The 17788-nt window shown below is 37.1% G+C and overlaps 1 protein-coding gene across 1 annotated transcript; it reads right to left on the bottom strand.

The window, feature by feature from the left end:
* Positions 1-5323: 5323 nt before the first annotated feature.
* Positions 5324-16782, bottom strand: LOC306858511 (membrane-spanning 4-domains subfamily A member 5-like; the record flags this gene model as incomplete). Its single annotated transcript, XM_079399077.1, has 8 exons — positions 16614-16782; positions 15135-15245; positions 14971-15039; positions 14119-14259; positions 10100-10216; positions 5718-5897; positions 5432-5518; positions 5324-5335 (listed from the first exon to the last, which is right to left on the bottom strand). Exons 1-8 carry the CDS (start codon positions 16755-16757, stop codon positions 5324-5326), a joined length of 861 nt encoding a protein of 286 aa, XP_079255203.1. The 5' UTR covers positions 16758-16782.
* Between the last annotated feature and the right edge of the window lie 1006 nt (positions 16783-17788).

Below are 17788 nucleotides of genomic sequence, written 5' to 3' on the forward strand. Positions count from 1 at the left end.
CTGATGGTAGCCTTTGTTACTTTGGTCCCAGCTCTCTGCAGGTCATTCACTCGGTCCCCCCGTGTGGTTCTGGGATTTTTGCTCACCGTTCTTGTGATCATTTTGACCCCACGGTGAGATCTTGCGTGGAGCCCCAGATCGAGGGAGATTATCAGTGGTCTTGTATGTCTTCCATTTTCTAATAATTGCTCCCACAGTTGATTTCTTCACACCAAGCTGCTTGCCTATTGCAGATTCAGTCTTCCCAGCCTGGTGCAGGTCTACAATTTTGTTTCTGGTGTCCTTCGACAGCTCTTTGGTCTTGGCCACAGTGGAGTTTGGAGTGTGACTGTTTGAGGTTGTGGACAGGTGTCTTTTATACTGATAACGAGTTCAAACAGGTGCCATTAATACAGGTAACGAGTGGAGGACAGAGGAGCCTCTTAAAGAAGAAGTTACAGGTCTGTGGGAGCCAGAAATCTTGCTTGTTTGTAGGTGACCAAATACTTCTTTTACCGAGGAATTTACCAATTAATTCATTAAAAATCCTACAATGTGATTTCCTGGATTCTTTCCCCCATTCTGTCTCTCATAGTTGAAGTGTACCTATGATGAAAATTACAGGCCTCTCTCATCTTTTTAAGTGGGAGAACTTGCACAATTGGCGGCTGACTAAATACTTTTTTGCCCAACTGTAAATTAGACGGTGAACACTATTAACTGCAATGATTATGTTGCGATTAAACTTATAGCAAAATTTTGTAGTTTTGTCTGTTGTTCCATCACTACTTTGTTACACTACTCATATGGGAAGAATCCCTGGAGTGTGTTTTATTACTGATTTGATTTGATCTGTAGTTTCAGGAGAGTTTCCAGCAAAACGTCCAAATGAGATTCAACAGATTACTGAGACTGATAGGAAAGACCAGATCAGGCTGGTTCTTCTGGGAAAAACTGGATGTGGGAAAAGTGCCACAGGAAACAGTATCATCGGCAGAAAAGTGTTTGATTCTTAAGCCGCTTCAACCTCTCAGACCAAACAGTGTTGGTCAGAAACTACAGTGAGGATGGGTAAAGAAATATCAGTGAGTGACACTCCTGGACTTTATGATACTGAACTCAGTAAACAGCAGGTTCAAAGAGAAATAGTGAAATGTGTAACATTCGCCTCTCCTGGACCACAAGCTTTTATTATCATCATTATAGTGGGTTGATTCCCTGAGGAGGAGAACAATACAGTGCAACATCTCAAAGAAGTGTTTGGAGAACAGATACTAAAATACACCATGATCCTCTTCACTTACAAAGATCAGTTAGAGAAGCAAAATAAAACCATTGAGCAGTATCTGCAGGATGCTGATCCAGCTCTTAAAGAACTTATACAGAGCTGTGGAAGTCGATTCTTCTATCTGGACAATGAGTCTTGCCAGTTTCCCACAGTTCAAAGATATGATCAGTAAAATAGAGACCATGATGGAAGAAAATGGAGGGACTCACTTTACAAGTGACATGTTTGATGAAAAAGAGAAATGTATTCAGGAGATTCAGAAGCAGAAACTGGACGAGAACGTGAAACGGTTCAAACAGCTGAATAAACGGCTCTCTAAAACAGAATGGAATAAATTATACTGGCGTTTAGTTGAGGAGTCACGACAGGAAGCAGGACTATCATTTTCTGATATAAATCTACACCTCCTGGGAAGCAGCCCAACATTGACCAGTGAGGAAGGAGCGAGTGCCACAAAAGAAGCTGAGCACAAAGCAACTGGTCTTTTTAGGGCAGTTATACTTGCATTCAGAGAGGATGTGTGTGATTCAATGAAAAACCACAATGATCAGACACGAGTCATTATTCAGTTCAATTCAAGTTTTGTTCTCATCTAACAGTGTCACTGCAGTCAAATCAATGATATTGCTGAATATTAAGTGTCTTTTAAAACCCAAATCATCAAGCCAAAGGTGACAGTGACCACGAACACAAACTGTCAGGTGACAGAAAAAAAAGGGCCATGCAGAGACCTTTGGAGGGGCAGGTGCTCAAAGTATAAAAGGGGCACATGGAACACTGCTTTTTTTAGGGCTGTGCTTCTTGCTGATATGTGCATCGAAATGGATGCATCTGTATTGATACAACAGCAAATGCCATTACGCAGGTTTGGAAAAGAAACACAGAACAGAAAAGACCATTTTACGTTTAAATGTTAAAGACATTTTTTGCACCTCTTAATTGCTCTGGAATGATATTATCAGTTGTTGTTGTTGTTGTTATTGAGTTTACAGGGTATGGTTTTGCTGTTGTAAACACTACTGTTGTTGTTGTAGAAAAAATATTCCTGTCTTATTTAAAATATAATTCTATTCTAATCCTGTTCTGAATTTGTAAATTTTTTAAATGATAATGATTATAAAAACAGGATTGATTAAGTATAATTCGGAGGACGAGAACATCAGTATAAGCCTGTTTTACCAGTGTTGTGATCATTATTTTTAAGGCACTCTGCGTTTTTGAAATAAATACTGTAATAATAGTTCAAAGTATGAATAGTTTTTAGTCAGATAACATAAAAAAGACAAGACACCTCGACGCGCTTTAAACTTTTCCCAATTAAACAGCAAGAACGAAAGAGAACAAGCACCTTTGTTTTTATTGCTGTGTAGAAGTTAGCTGCATATTTAATATTAATTTTAATCAAATGTAAATTCGTCCCCCACACTTTATTTGAGCTCGAGCAGGTGTTTTCACATAGAAGTTTCTAGATTTAAATCTAGATTTAAATTAAAAGAGCCAAGACCTAGCTTTTTATTCGTATCCAAAATAAGGAGATGTGACTATCAGGAGAGCTGAACACTCTCGTGCAGTGCATGTTTCATTCATACTGGAAGCCAGAGGGCGCTCTCGAGCAGAAACTTATGACGTGCAGGAAATCCCTAATATGGACAAACTCACACTGCTATTGCTGTAGCTGAGCTGAATAAAAAGCAGAAACGTTTTTACTGGTGAAACGTGAAGACAATAAACACAATTGCGAAAATATATGGTTTGTGTGTGTTTAAGTTATCTTCAGGTAATAAATAAACTATATGAAAAATGCAGTACTGATTGACATCATTTAGTATAGAAACTATAAAATATATTTCCTGAATTATTTTGTGATAAAAATGGGAAAAGGGTGTTCGTAGTAGTTTAGTTTAGTTTAGTTTATTTATATAGCACTACTAAAAGAACCCCAAGGGTTACCCACAGTGCTTTACATAAAAACAAACAACCAAAACAACTTCACACACATATGAACAATCTGACAATCACATAGTTTAACTCCCATAAGCTGCCACCCCAAAGTGAGCTTTCAGAAGTTTCTAAACGTTGACAGAGATTTAGTAAATCTGATATGTAGTGGCAACTCATTCCACAATCTCGGCCCCGTTACTGAGAAAGCTCTATCGCCTTTTTGATGACGAATTGTCCTAGGCACTACCAGAATTTATAATTTTCTGAGTGCAAGGCTCTAGTGGGGTTATCATGTGTCAAAAGGTTTGTGAGGTACAACGGTACCTGGTTGTTTAATGATTTATATACAAAAATTTAAACGTTATTGAAGGCATCCTAAAGGTGTCTGAACGTGAGGGATCGTCCCGGATGAGATCGTCAGGTGAAAAGTCATCATGAGGATAATTTAATTTACGGATAAACTATTATTAATTCATTTTAATAATAGTTAGATTGGGCAGGCTTTCACAAAAGGGTGTTTAATTAGAAAAAAAATGTAAATAAAAAAATGGCCTTGATAAAAGGGACTTTGGGCATCAAGGGTGGTCAAGCACCTAGTGGCGGACCTAGAGTTTTATACATGGGGTGGCCAGGGGGTGGTCAAGGCTAATTCAGGGGGTCCATGGACCATGACAGAAAATCAGTTTATAACTCCAACCTGGCATGAATAAATCCTACGATTGCTAATTACTTCACATTACGACACATTAGCTATACATTCATACCGCAACTCCAAATGTTACTCTATTGAAACTTATTTCTCTTAATTCTCTCACCTCATTAACCAGTGGCTGGAGCAGCCTGGAGTGAGAATTATTCATGAATAATTAACAAGCCTGTGATTAACACTACCAGTCAAAGGTTTTACAACAGTAAGATTTATGTTTTTTAACTCTTCTGTTCACCAAGCCTGCATTTATTTGATCCAAAATACAGCAAAAGCAGTAATATTTTGAAACATTTTTACTATTTAAATAACTGCTTACTATTTTGAATTGTAATTTATTCCTGTGATTTCAAAGCTGAATTTTTAGTTCAAAAAACATTTATTATTATTATTATTGAAAACAGTCGATTAGAATTTTTCAGGTTTCTTTGAAGAATAGAAAGTTCAGAAGAACAGCATTTATCTGAAATAGAAATCTTTTGTAACATTATAAATGTCTTCATCATCATTGCTAAATAAAAGTATTAATTTCTATAATACCCCCCCCCCCCAAAAAAAAATACAAATAAATAAATAAATAAATAATTATACTGACTCCAAGCTAAAAAAATTATTTCAGATCAATTCTAATCTTTTGATCTTTGTATTCAGTAAAATAATCCTGAAAAAAAATTACTCAACTGTTTTAAATATTTATAATAGTTATGATTAAAGCAGCAAATCAGTATACTAGAGTGATTTCTGAAGGATCATGTGACACTGAAGACTGGAGTAATGATGCTGAAAATACAGCTGCGCATCACAGGAATAAATTATATTTTACAATATATTAAAATAAAGCAGTTATTTTAAATAGTAAACATATTTCACAATACTACTGCTTTTGCTGCATTTGGATCAAATAAATGTAGGCTTGGTGAGCAGAAGAGAATTCTTTAAAAACATTAAAAATCTTATTGTTCAAAAACTTTTGACTGGTAATGTACACTTCATTTTTTTCAAATTTTTTCTAAACTAAACTATTGTTAAGGTTAAAGTAACAATTGGTTTGTATACAAGTTCATACTAGACTATTTTTATAATAACGTTATATTATTCATTTTTACTAATTATAATTAAAAAAAGAGCAATTGAGTAAATATTTAAATGTCATTTTTGCAAAATTCTCTCTATTTTTCTCACAAGTTTATGGACACTGTGTGGATTTTATTTTATGTGACAATGTTTTCTAGCTGCTATCTTTCCGCGGTTGAAACACTCATTGAATGATTACATGAGACACTATACAGTCAGTAAGTTGTAGTGCATCATTCAGCATGGATCGGATGTTCATTCAATGTTGACGTCATGCTAATAAGAATGCACTCCTGCTTTGCTTGAACTTAAAAAGCGGGAGCGCGCATGATCCGTTACGCCAGCCACTGAACAGCCCCAAAACAGTTTTTATCGTTTGAAATTCTTAATAAAACTAACAGAATTTGAAGGCTGAGACTTTGTTTCATGTAATTATAAGTGACCTGTTCTGTCGTGTCCGTCAGCTCGTTGTCCATGTCCTCTCTGCTCTGATGTTTTTCTCTGTGGCGCGAGAGCGTGTGCCTGAGAGGCTGGAAATGGACGAAGCACAATGCAGAACACCAAACGCGTCACATCCTTGAGTTCGAGGCTAATATAAACGCTTAGTTCAGTACGATTAAACAAAGAAAATTAAATTGTAACATATAAATTTTTGGCACCCAGGGTGGCCGATCCGATGTCAGGGGTGTCCAGTGCCACCCTGGACACCCCTCTGGCTCCGCCACTGACCGCACCCCCCTCTGCACGTGCCTGGAACACAAAGAGGTCTGAGACACCATTACTGCTTAAGTTAACCAAAAAAGGGTCTGAGTCCTCTTTCAGGAACTGCGATAGAGTGAACACAAAGAAAACTGGGTCCTTTTTCACTTGGTCCACCTCTTGATCCACTTTACGGGTCTGGGTTCGGTTCTTTTAAAGAGGACTCAAATGTGAAAACACCCTTAATGCCACACAATAAACTTGTGTGAGGAGGTGATTTTCTCAGCTTCTTCGGAAGAGAGGGAAAGACAGTTGGAGTCATAATTCCATGTCATCAGTTTTTCTTTACTAAGAGTACAAGATTGTTTGTAGATGTTGAAAGCCATAGACATAGGAGAGCATCATTCTTTTGAGACTGATGTAAGTTATTTTTATAAAATAAATGTTTCTGTTGTCTCCTGCCTGTTTACTTCACATTTTGATGCAACAACAGTGTGATTACGTGTTCATATTTTATGTAAACCACTGATGTCTGTGTTTTTCATTGCAGAAGTCAAACCAACTTTGGAGTTGCCTGATTTGGAGAGTCATCATTCTTGGTCATCCTTTCTTAAAAGAATAGTTCACACAAACATTTACTTGCCCTCATGTCATTCCAAACCTATAAGACTTTTGTCTGTCTTTAGAACACAAATGAAGATATTTTTAATTTTCTCTCATACTTTTTTGTTAATCCATTGAGAGTCTAGATAATCAGTATTTTCAAGCGTCAAAAATACAGAGTTATTGTAGAAGTAATCCATGCCAATATTTATATATGAATAAATCTTAAACTATATCATAGCAAACATGTCTGTTCAGAAGAAAATACTGGTCTCCCAGACTTGCAATGGAGGACAAAAATTAAGAGAATATTAAATATATTTATTTGTGTTCCAAAAATTAGCAGAATTTGTATGGGTCTGGAACAACATGGGGGAGAGTAAATTATGACCATTATAATTTTTGGGTGAAAACAATTAAAGAGCAGCCCTCCACGTACATGGAAATTTGTGAGGTATGTGAATGTCATGTCTGTTTTAATTATAGCATTCTACAGCGTTGTGGTAGACAGAGACATTAAACATCCGCACAAAGTGGCTGAAATGATAAAACAGATTATTTATCTATCCTTACTGATGTGGATGCACCTCTATCTGAAAATGGATAGATTTTAGTTAAATATTTTTCTCTTTTTAGGCCACTGATGAAGAACAGGCGGTGACTGGGATGAATGCTGGTCAAAGAGGAGAACGACCTTTACCCCAAACTGATGCAACAGTGGTTTTAGAGGAGGACGCTGCCCTGGATAATGTAAAAGATGCTGTGCTGATGGGGCTTCTTCATGACTACATCAATTATGCTAAAGAGATCAGGAAAATTGGCAGTGATGTATCAGTATTCATGGACTATGAAACAAACTGTAAGTGTATAATTTGTAAAAACCAAATGTTAAATGCTTGTTCTGTACAATTATTGTATAATAGCGTTTTTATACAATATATACAATTTACCAAAAAAGTCAAATTTGATCTGAAAAGTTATATTCAACAAATGTTCAATGCTTAATTTATAAACTCGGCTGTTAATGCCATACTTTTCTGCATTTCTTCTTACATGCATGTTTTAATTTTTTCTCGTTGTTGCTTTTAATAAATATTTACCTTTTGATAGTCATTCTTTGTGTGTAAAAGTGATTTTAAAATGAACAAGATTTCTAGGTTTAATTCCTAGCTCGATTTGGGTTAATTTTAGCCTAGCAATGTAGTAATTAAAATAAAAAAGCCAATATAAGCCAACAAAAGTGCACTACACTCTAAAAACTGCTGGCCTAAAAACAAAAAACATTTTGGTTATTTTGGCAAACCAGCAAAACTGGGTTGCCAAAATAACAGAAATAATTTTTTTAAAAATTCACTTTTTTTTTTTTATATATGCATCAGTATATAATATGCATAGTATATATGTGGCCATACATGCTCCATGAATGTATTGCAGTATATTGCCAAATTTAAGCACTAGTTTCCCATATATGGAAATGTATTATTTAATATATAGCATTATATTTTCTAAAACATTCTCATATATTTTTGTTTCATAAGTGAACATATTGTGGAGGAGCGTCTGCAGGCTGGGGATGAATGGAAGAGCTGCTGGCCACAGATATCTACAAGAAAAAAAACACTATATGATCAGTTTAATGATTACTTTTTTATTGATAATATTATATAACAATTACTGCATTACCGAGTGCCTTGCATATGTCCAGTACATGGACACTCAATACTTTGTTTTACACAAATATTTTTTATTTACTCAAAGTCCAACTAAACTGGGTTTACAAGTTTCTCTTACCTCTGAGTTGTTAAGACCATGGAAATTAATGAGCCTGAAATCAGAGGGCTGTGGAGGTAGAACTTGAGGGACAAACTGCACTGAAAAAAAATGTGCATGTAATGTTTTGTCTTCTTACTGTGAGATGCTAGAAATGCATCAGTATTACAGGTTTACATTTGTGACCATACAGTAAAATAAGAATTTTAATTAAAGAAAATGAATCCTTAAACTCGTTTTGTGGTTCTAATATGATGAGTATGAGGTGCGAGGTGGATTATTTTGAAATGAGCAGGTTTGTTGGATTAATTTTTTAGTTCTATCAGGAAGAGAAAATGAGTATCTATCAGAAAATACACAGGTTGAACTCAGGCCTTAAGTTCAAGTATAACCTGAGAGCCCTAACCAAATATTTCACATGTGGCCCAGGAAATATATCCACCCTGTTATACGACATAGATAGATTATAGAATATGCTAGATGAAGATTAACATTTTGGAAAATCTGAATAGATATCTAAGATTTAAAAAATAAATAAATAAATAAAAATAAAAATGTTCATGTCCAGTATGAACGGACACAACAGGGTGTACATGTTATGTTTTAGACCAGGGGTCTCCAACCTCTTTTACTATGCGTACCAGTTACGGTTTGACAAAAATGTTGCGGACCGGGGGTGGGTGGGTGCGGGGATTTGGGTTGGGGTGTGTTGTTGTGGATGGTCTTTAAAACAGGTCTATTCATTTATACTATTATCAGCACATGTTGAAGTATATTCGTCTCTTAGAGAATATGCGCTGTTAATGCAGCGTTAGAAAACGTATTTTTTTTACTTTCACTTTCTGTATGACTGAAGTTAAGACGTTCACCGGCATAACTATTGCGCAAAGTTTGCAAGTTGCTTGTGTGATATCAATCGGCTCGCCTTCATGGTTTAAAACAGAAATATTTCCAGTATTGCAACGTAACTGCAACCCCCCATGCATATGTATCTTAAACGCAGGGATACACGAAAGAGGAATCAAATCGGTATGCCGCGCTGTCTGAAACACGTCTCTTGTGCGCGCTGTTACTGGCACACACCCGAAGTGCACACAAGCATAGAGACATGTTTCAGACAGCGCGTCATGCTGATTTGATCAACTGCGATAAGTTTAAGCCCTAATAGCCTATATGACAGATCAGAGCAGTCTTTTACTTACTAATTTAACATGAAATCGTCAAATTCCTACTCGATATCAATTGCATACAATGAAAATAGAGAATAATTAGAAAAATTATATCTTTACACATTTTCCCCAGAACTTTCTCGCAACCCGGTAGGAATTATTCCACGGCCCGGTAGTGGGTCGCGACCCGGTGGTTGGGGACCTCGGTTTTAGACTATTAAATAATAACAAATGTCTGCAATAGAATTTGGCTGCAGATGTTTTACAGGGAAGTCACTTTGAAGGACCCCTGGCCTGCTTGGGACAGACAGAGCTGGCATCCCAGTGGATATGGATAAAATGGAACGAGCCGTGGCAGAACCAAGAGATTTGAGTTTAGAGATGGAGAACGGGTGGAACTAGGATGCTGATTCTACCGTCAATATGATTAAGATTTAAAAAGGGCAAACATCACCGGTAAGTTTGAGGGACATACATTATTTAATGGCTTTATACATAAAAAATGTTGTATTTTAAGTATATAAAGAGAATAAGTAAATGTATATACTAACACTCAAAATTGCTCATTTAGAAATATACGTAACCTTTATTTCAAAGTGAAGCTGAGACAATTATTTGTCAAGTGCTTTGGAAAGTTTATTTTGAATCATTATGAGTTTGTGTTAATGGGATACATCTATGCATGTAAAACTATGTCGCACGAAAGCTGATTTACATTTTATACAATACGTTTTTAGGGCTACTAAATTCACAGTAAATGCTGTTTCTCACAAACTTCATCTCAGGGGTTCAGTTGACACACACACACACACACACACACACACACACACACACACAAACGTTTGAGAACTCCTTTGCCTCATTACTCACCTGAGGAGGACAACAGCAGGGACTGGCTTTACAGGCAAATGCTGACAGAGAGATGGAGATGGTAAACTCAAGCAAGGCGAATATCAACAAGACACCAATGATTCCCCTGAAGAGAGTCTGAAAGAAAATTCAACATTAGCACAATCAATTATAACAAAATAAATGATAATTACTACTCACACTGGTACACTGAATGCTCAGCAGTCAAGAATCTACTATCCTTCAGGTTCATATAGTACTATAACACATTTAGGGTCAGATTTTCTAAACAGGGCAAATTAGCGTGAGAGCACAATCCCATAAAAGTGCTGATGAGAGTGAAATGTTCTGTGTGTGATCTACTGACAATTAGCACATTAAAGAACACAGGCACAGCATCTCCTTTCCATAATGACCAATGCAAATAAAAATAAAAGTCCTACAAATGCTAATATAAAAAAGGTCAGCTACAAATATAACTGTGTCCTTTTCACTGATGTTTCACTGCATGTCTTTAGTAAACCCTGACAGTAGTTTTTAATGCCAAAAGATGGTCATAAGCTGCTAGTAAATCTGGCTCTTATAGGTCAAACTGGACTGAGTTTACAATAAATGTATAATGCGAATGACTTCTTGTATTGTAAATGATCTATAAACTACTTCTGAAATGCCAGATAAAAAGAGTGAACAGATGAGTGCAGATTAAGATCACTGTGTGGTCAGAACACAAGCCTTATAGTAATTATAAACCCGATTCCAAAAAAGTTGGGACACTGTACAAATTACGAATAAAAAAGGAATGCAATAATTTACAAATCTCATGAACTTATATTTTATTCACAATAGAATATAGATAACATATCAAATGTTGAAAGTGAGACATTTTGAAATGTCATGCCAAATATTGGCTCATTTTGGATTTCATGAGAGCTACACATTCCCAAAAAAGTTGGGACAGGTAGCAATAAGAGGCCGGAAAAGTTAAATGTACATATAACGAACAGCTGGAGGACCAATTTGCAACTTATTAGGTCAATTGGCAACATGATTGGGTATAAAAAGAGCCTCTCAGAGTGGCAGTGTCTCTCAGAAGTCAAGATGGCAAGAGGTTCACCAATTCCCCCAATGCTGCGGCGAAAAACAGTGGAGCAATATCAGAAAGGAGTTTCTCAGAGAAAAATTGCAAAGAGTTTGAAGTTATCATCATCTACAGTGCATAATATCATCCAAAGATTCAGAGAATCTGGAACAATCTCTGTGGGTAAGGGTCAAGGCTGGAAAACCATACTGGATGCCCGTGATCTTCGGGCCCTTAGACGACACTGCATCACATACAGGAATGCTACTGTAATGGAAATCACAACATGGGCACAGGAATACTTCCAGAAAACATTGTCGGTGAACACAATCCAACGTGCCATTCGCCGTTGCCGGCTAAAACTCTATAGGTCAAAAAAGAAGCCATATCTAAACATGATCCAGAAGTTTTCTCTGGGCCAAGGCTTATTTAAAATGGACTGTGCAGGGCTCCAAACTGCGACTAAAATGGTCGCATTTGCGACCAAAAATATTAATTTGCGAGTGAAGTTTTTGCTGAGGTCGCCACTGGCGACTATATATAATTTGCATGAAAGGACTTTTTTCCCGATTGTTTTGCGCTCACATCTTTTGTTATGTTCACTTATTAAACTTACATAAGACGATGCGCATCAAAGTTTTACTGAAAAGGGTTTCAAACAGTCCTCGTCTCTGCCGCACACAGTCTGCTGAACGCAGTGAGAGAGACCTGAAAGGGCCTGTTTACACCTGGTCACTTCATGCATTTTCTCTGATCGGATATCTATATGATTTGTTAAAACGTTTCCCCATTTACACTTGGCCGCATAAATGTGTCTTCGCAAAACGGATATAAATCCGTTCTTCAATTCCCGCTTCATATGCAAATATAACGGAGTTCACGTCAATGAAAGCAATGGATAATTTTATTAATTATCAGCTAATTTCAATATCAAGAGAGCGCGCGGCATCAGCACTGGAAAGATAGACTAGTCTCGCTACTTTTAATGAAGAAGATTGTGTGTTGAGCGTCTGCGGCTTACTTTCAGGTTCATTCAGTTTGCGCGTCGCTTGCTGAAGAAATACTCCGCGACTCATTCGCGGTGATGCTTGTTGCATTGCGCTGTCATATCTGACTATAACATGCCATATAGCCTATAAAACGCTCTCACACGTCTATTATTTTAATATTATGGGAGGAGTAAAATTACCATATGTAGTTTCAACAACCAGATGCATTTACACTTGTCCGGTCGATCTTCTTATCGAGATCTTAGTCTATATGCTGTGTTCTGTTAATGCATGGACTTCCTGTTATTTGAAGCGCACTTGCCATCCAGTAATCGCAAAAAGCTTTGTGCTGTCTTACTTTTTAATAAACAAAGTATCAGCTTTAAAATGCTACGAAATTCAAATGATGCGGTTTGGGTGCTCTTTAATGCGGACCACAAGCGCACACTTTGGGTAATATAAACACCAGTACCCCGCGTCCACACGGTCCGTGTATGCGTCCGGATCGCGCGAGCGGAGAGTAGCGCACTTAATGCTCAGGCGCGATCTCTTTAGCACCTCAGTTAAAGCAGCAAGTGAACCCATTATATATTTCGATTTACTACTATAGTATGAAATGAACATGATCAAAAGGTAGGCAATAAGAAAGCCTATAGTACAACTTACTGAAATGTTTTATGTAAAAGCTCATTCAGTGTTTCAAACTGAGGAAATGTATAAAGCTTGTAAACATTGCATTGTAATACATTTACCTCAGAATAACCACTCAGTGTCCATAAACTCATCAGTCAGCTAGAAAAATAACTATAAAGAGGAGCGTTTTGCTATATTCATGCGCTGTTGCATATTAATATTTTTACTTATTCTGTTGTACATGATTCAACTCCTCCTATAAAATTGCATTTTACTAATGAAGAAAAACAGACTGAATGTGTGAAAGACGTGACAACATTTATAGGATGCACTGCACTCAGTTGCCAAGTGATGCTTATGGTCCATGATATTGGTACAGATTCTGTGTAACAAACAATTCTTTGTGACTGTATATTTCAAGTTGTAAAAGACATTTAATTCACACTTTAAGTGAACCTTAGTCCCCCGGTCGACCTGATCATCTACAAGATGGATTAAAATGCTGATAAAGCCTAGAAAAGATAAGACATAAACACATGACAAAATGATTGAAATGTTAAAATAGGGGGGAAAAATAAAATGATAATAATAAAATAAACCACTTTTATTCTGTGGCACCTAAAAAAATAATTTGGCGCCTAAGTTTTTCTTTTATAGGAGCCATGGCTCCTTACTCGATTTTTTTGTCTGGAGCCCTGACTGTGGCAAAGTGGAAAACTGTTCTGTGGTCAGAAGAATCAAAATTTGAAGTTCTTTTTGGAAAATTGGGACGCCATGTCATCCAGACTAAAGAGGACAAGGACAACCCAAGTTGTTATCAGCGCTCAGTTCAGAAGCCTGCATCTCTGATGGTATGGGGTTGCATGAGTGCGTGTGGCATGGGCAGCTTACACATCTGGAAAGGCACCATCAATGCTGAAAGGTATAACCAAGTTCTAGAACAACATATGCTCCCATCCAGACGTTGTCTCTTTCAGGGAAGACCTTGCATTTTCCAACATGACAATGCCAGACCACATACTGCATCAATTACAACATCATAGCTGCGTAGGAGGAGGATCCGGGTACTGAAATGGCCAGCCTGCAGTCCAGATCTTTCACCCATAGAAAACATTTGACGCATCATAAAGAGGAAGATGCGACTAAGAAGACCTAAGACAGTTGAGCAACTAGAAGCCTGTATTAGACAAGAATGGGACAACATTCCTATTCCTAAACTTGAGCAACTTGTCTCCTCAGTCCCCAGACGTTTGCAGACTGTTATAAAAAGAAGAGGGGATGCCACACAGTGGTAAACATGGCCTTAAAAGTTAACATGCAATTAAAAGTTGATGACATACCTCATACTTTCTCTCTAAATAACAGTCATAAATGCTGCAGCAAGTGTTCATTGGTCCAAAAGCCAAATCCAGTGAAGTGAGAATAATGGTGATGCCTGCAGTTAAAGTACTGAAAATGTTCATTCCAAGTGAAGCATTCACCTGTAGACAAAAAGAAATTAGCAAGAACTTTAAAACGTTGTGTTAACATGTCACGTACACTTAGATGGAAAAATATATATGTGATAAAAATACACTAACTGACATAAATGAATGAATAAAAATATAGCTTCAAACAGGAATCATCAGGGTCCAAGCTCGTAGGACTTTACAGTTCTTTACAAGTTTAGGGTTTCTGAATTATGGTCACCAAACCATTACGGTGGTTCTCAATTCCAGTCCTCGGCTCGCCCACTCTGCACATTTCGTATGCATCTCTCATCACTTCAGACATTTGTTCTATTCGACCATAAGTGCCCTGCGTAGCGGACATCACAGGATATTCCACCATGATTCCAGTTCAAAGGGCACGTATCTGTTCCAGTCAAAGTACATTAAAGTGTGCGAGGCGTGAATTTAAATTGTATTTATTTACAAAGGTATATTATGTCACACTTCTCTAGTAAGTTTTGTCTGTGTGTGAAGACACTGCAGGACGTGGTGTAGTGCAAATCCGTGAATGAATGTTCCGAAGTAATTTCCCATTCTCTGGGACCCTGACAATGGGAACACAGGGAGCTCTCTTCTAATGAGCTAGTTATCTGTATCAGGTGTGTTAAATAAGAGATGCATGCAAGAGCGGTGGGTCAACCAGGACTGGAATTGAGAACCGCTGACTTAGACCCTTAAAAGTAATAACGGCTGTATACATACCAAACGCATACTGGAAGGAAAATTTATTTTATTTTCTGCAGAAATGCAGAGTGCGCCTGCTGTAATGTACTGAGAAGAAAAAAAGCCAAAAATTAACCCTTGCGTTGGAATATGTAGCTTATATCATAAAAGACAGAACACTTAGTTGTAAAATAGTTTCTTACGATAAGAGATCCCCAGTAAGGAACACCAGTAACAACAAAGATGGACTGTGTATAAAATGAAGACACAATGCCAAACAGGAAAGTCAGCACACCGATCATTATCTGAACCGTCTGTGAGGGACAAAAATAATGCAGGAAGTGTAAGAATGTACAGTCTGAGTGTGACAGGATTCTTTCGTAAAGGGGAACGATTTAAAATGTACAATATCAATTCATGGCAGTTGTATTTATGGACATGATTTTACAAGAAAAATAACCTATATATATATATATATATATATATATATATATATATATATATATATATGTAAAATATATATCAGGTGTGGGTGAAGGGATGAGAGCAAGGACTCACTTGCAGGAGGAAATGAGGCTTTATTAATTATAAATTAAAATCAACAAACAAAAACTACCCCATAGGGGAAAACAGACTGGCAAGGCAAGGCTTCACACAGGGTAACATCGACGACGAACTGGCACAGGACTGCAAACACAAGGAGATTATAAAGGGAGCAAATGAGGAGGGTAACGAGAAAAAAAGGTGGGGCAAATTAACCAATAATCAGGAAACAAGGTGGGTGGGATCAAGACAATTGACACGAGAGCACATGGCACATAGAACTAAACAAGACAAGCCATGTGCTCACACAAAACACAAGCACATGGCCAGCAAAACAAAAATCACTAGCCATGTGCAAAACAGGACACGAACACGCAGCTAATGAGGAGACTCATAAGCTGCATGTTCACAAAACATGACAAACATGAAAGCACGCATCCAGTGAAAAAACAAGCTGCGTGCCACACAGAACAAGACAAAACAAGCGAAAAAAACCATGCGGCCGAAACCGAACCGCGTGCCGAACAAAACACACACACAGAGGACAGAGGAGCGCACAGCCCGAGCGAACTCGAAATCGCACGCTCCCACAGCAAGAACAAACCTGGAGCGTGAGTGTCTGAACCCCAACACAAGACCAAAACTAAGCCTGAACAAGACAGGAGTGCTGGGATCCGAACACCACGCCCCAACATGAAACAGAGCACGCAGACGAAAGAGCCGCGCGCTCACCAGAAAACAAGACAAGAAGGGAGTGTCAGAGCTCTGTCAAAAACCATGAATAAACTAGACCAAAGTGACAGAACCCTGAGATAGATAGATAGATATATATATATATATATACATTCTGCAAGTGTGGAACTAATTTGTATGAATGTCATTGTATTTGCTTTGTATTTCCTAAAACATTCTTCTCTGTGACTGATACACTGTAAAGTTTACTATTTTACTTGATAACCCTGGTTTTATACTGGTGTCTTTCCTGCACTGTCACCAAGGCAGCAAGTCACATTCTTCAATAAAAATTATGCTTTGTTAGTGTGTGTACTAATTTAAAATCTATTCAAATACTTTTCTCACCTAAAACTGGCATGCAAAAATAAAAAAACAATTATCTGGGTTCATGAGACTTTTCTCACCCCAAGGGCTTTCGGTTGGCCTTTCAGAAACGCCTGAAGTCCATGAAGAGGTGAAACTCCCGTCACCACAGGTGTTGTTTGTGATGATGGTGGAAACTGGATGACAAGCGCTGAAGAGTTCACGGGTAAGACTGTGCTGGACATTCTGGTGTCTGAATATCAAACTGACCTGTACAAAACCATAGGAAATCAAAACATGTAAACGATTTGATTATGAAATAGATTTTAATTGTATATAACACACAACTCATGTATACCTATATGTAGGTATATATCTAATTTACATTTAAGGTATTTAGCAGATGCTCTTTTCCGAAGACATCGACAAAAGTGACCTGACTGCCATTATAGATACTTATTACCAAATAAATTAAATCCATTTATACCATTTTAGTTAAAACAACAACACTCAAACATAATGCAAAGATTTTTTTATGAAGGTAGTCAGATGTAATGTAATATCTTTCTTTCATAATTTGTTAAACATATATAGTTAATATTTCAAATAGCTACATCAAGCAAGTTCCATAATATTCAGAGGAGCTGGCAATTTTTTGAAAATGGTCACACATTTCCAGCAGATTTTGAGCCTAGACACGTGTGACCACATTGTTTCCATTAACCGGTTCCATTTATCAACACTGCCTGTATGCTGAGTAAAAGAGGCTGGACAAGGAGCAAGAAATGAGTGAAGGAGACGCTGAATAAAAATTGTAAATTCACTTTCTGACAGTAGGTGGCGCTTATGGATCAGCAGAAGTCAAACAGTATTTACATGTTTTGTAGGAATGTAACGATTCACTCATGATGCGATGATTCATGATACAAATTATAAATTAAAAGTTGTCTTTTTATTATTGCTTGGACAAAATGCTGCACATTTCTTCTAATAACTTTGTAGAAATAAAACCCACATAACCATTCCTTGACTTTTCTTAAGTGCGTGCATATTTCATTCTATATATTTTATTAAAATTACAAAATAAAGAGTATGTTTAGTTTTTTAGTTAATGCTAAGAGTCATTTTATTTTTTTGTATTTCTACCTCGAATGGCCAAAGCATTACAGACGGCGTATAATTTCAACTTTAGCTGCTTTTTCCCACGGATTAAAATGCGCGTCTCTGTTGCCTAGTAACTTTTGTTCTAATTGTTTTTATATTCTATTGCTAAGCT

The sequence above is a fragment of the Barbus barbus genome (assembly GCF_936440315.1).
Source record: "Barbus barbus genome assembly, chromosome: 39".
Classification (NCBI taxonomy): domain Eukaryota; kingdom Metazoa; phylum Chordata; class Actinopteri; order Cypriniformes; family Cyprinidae; genus Barbus; species Barbus barbus.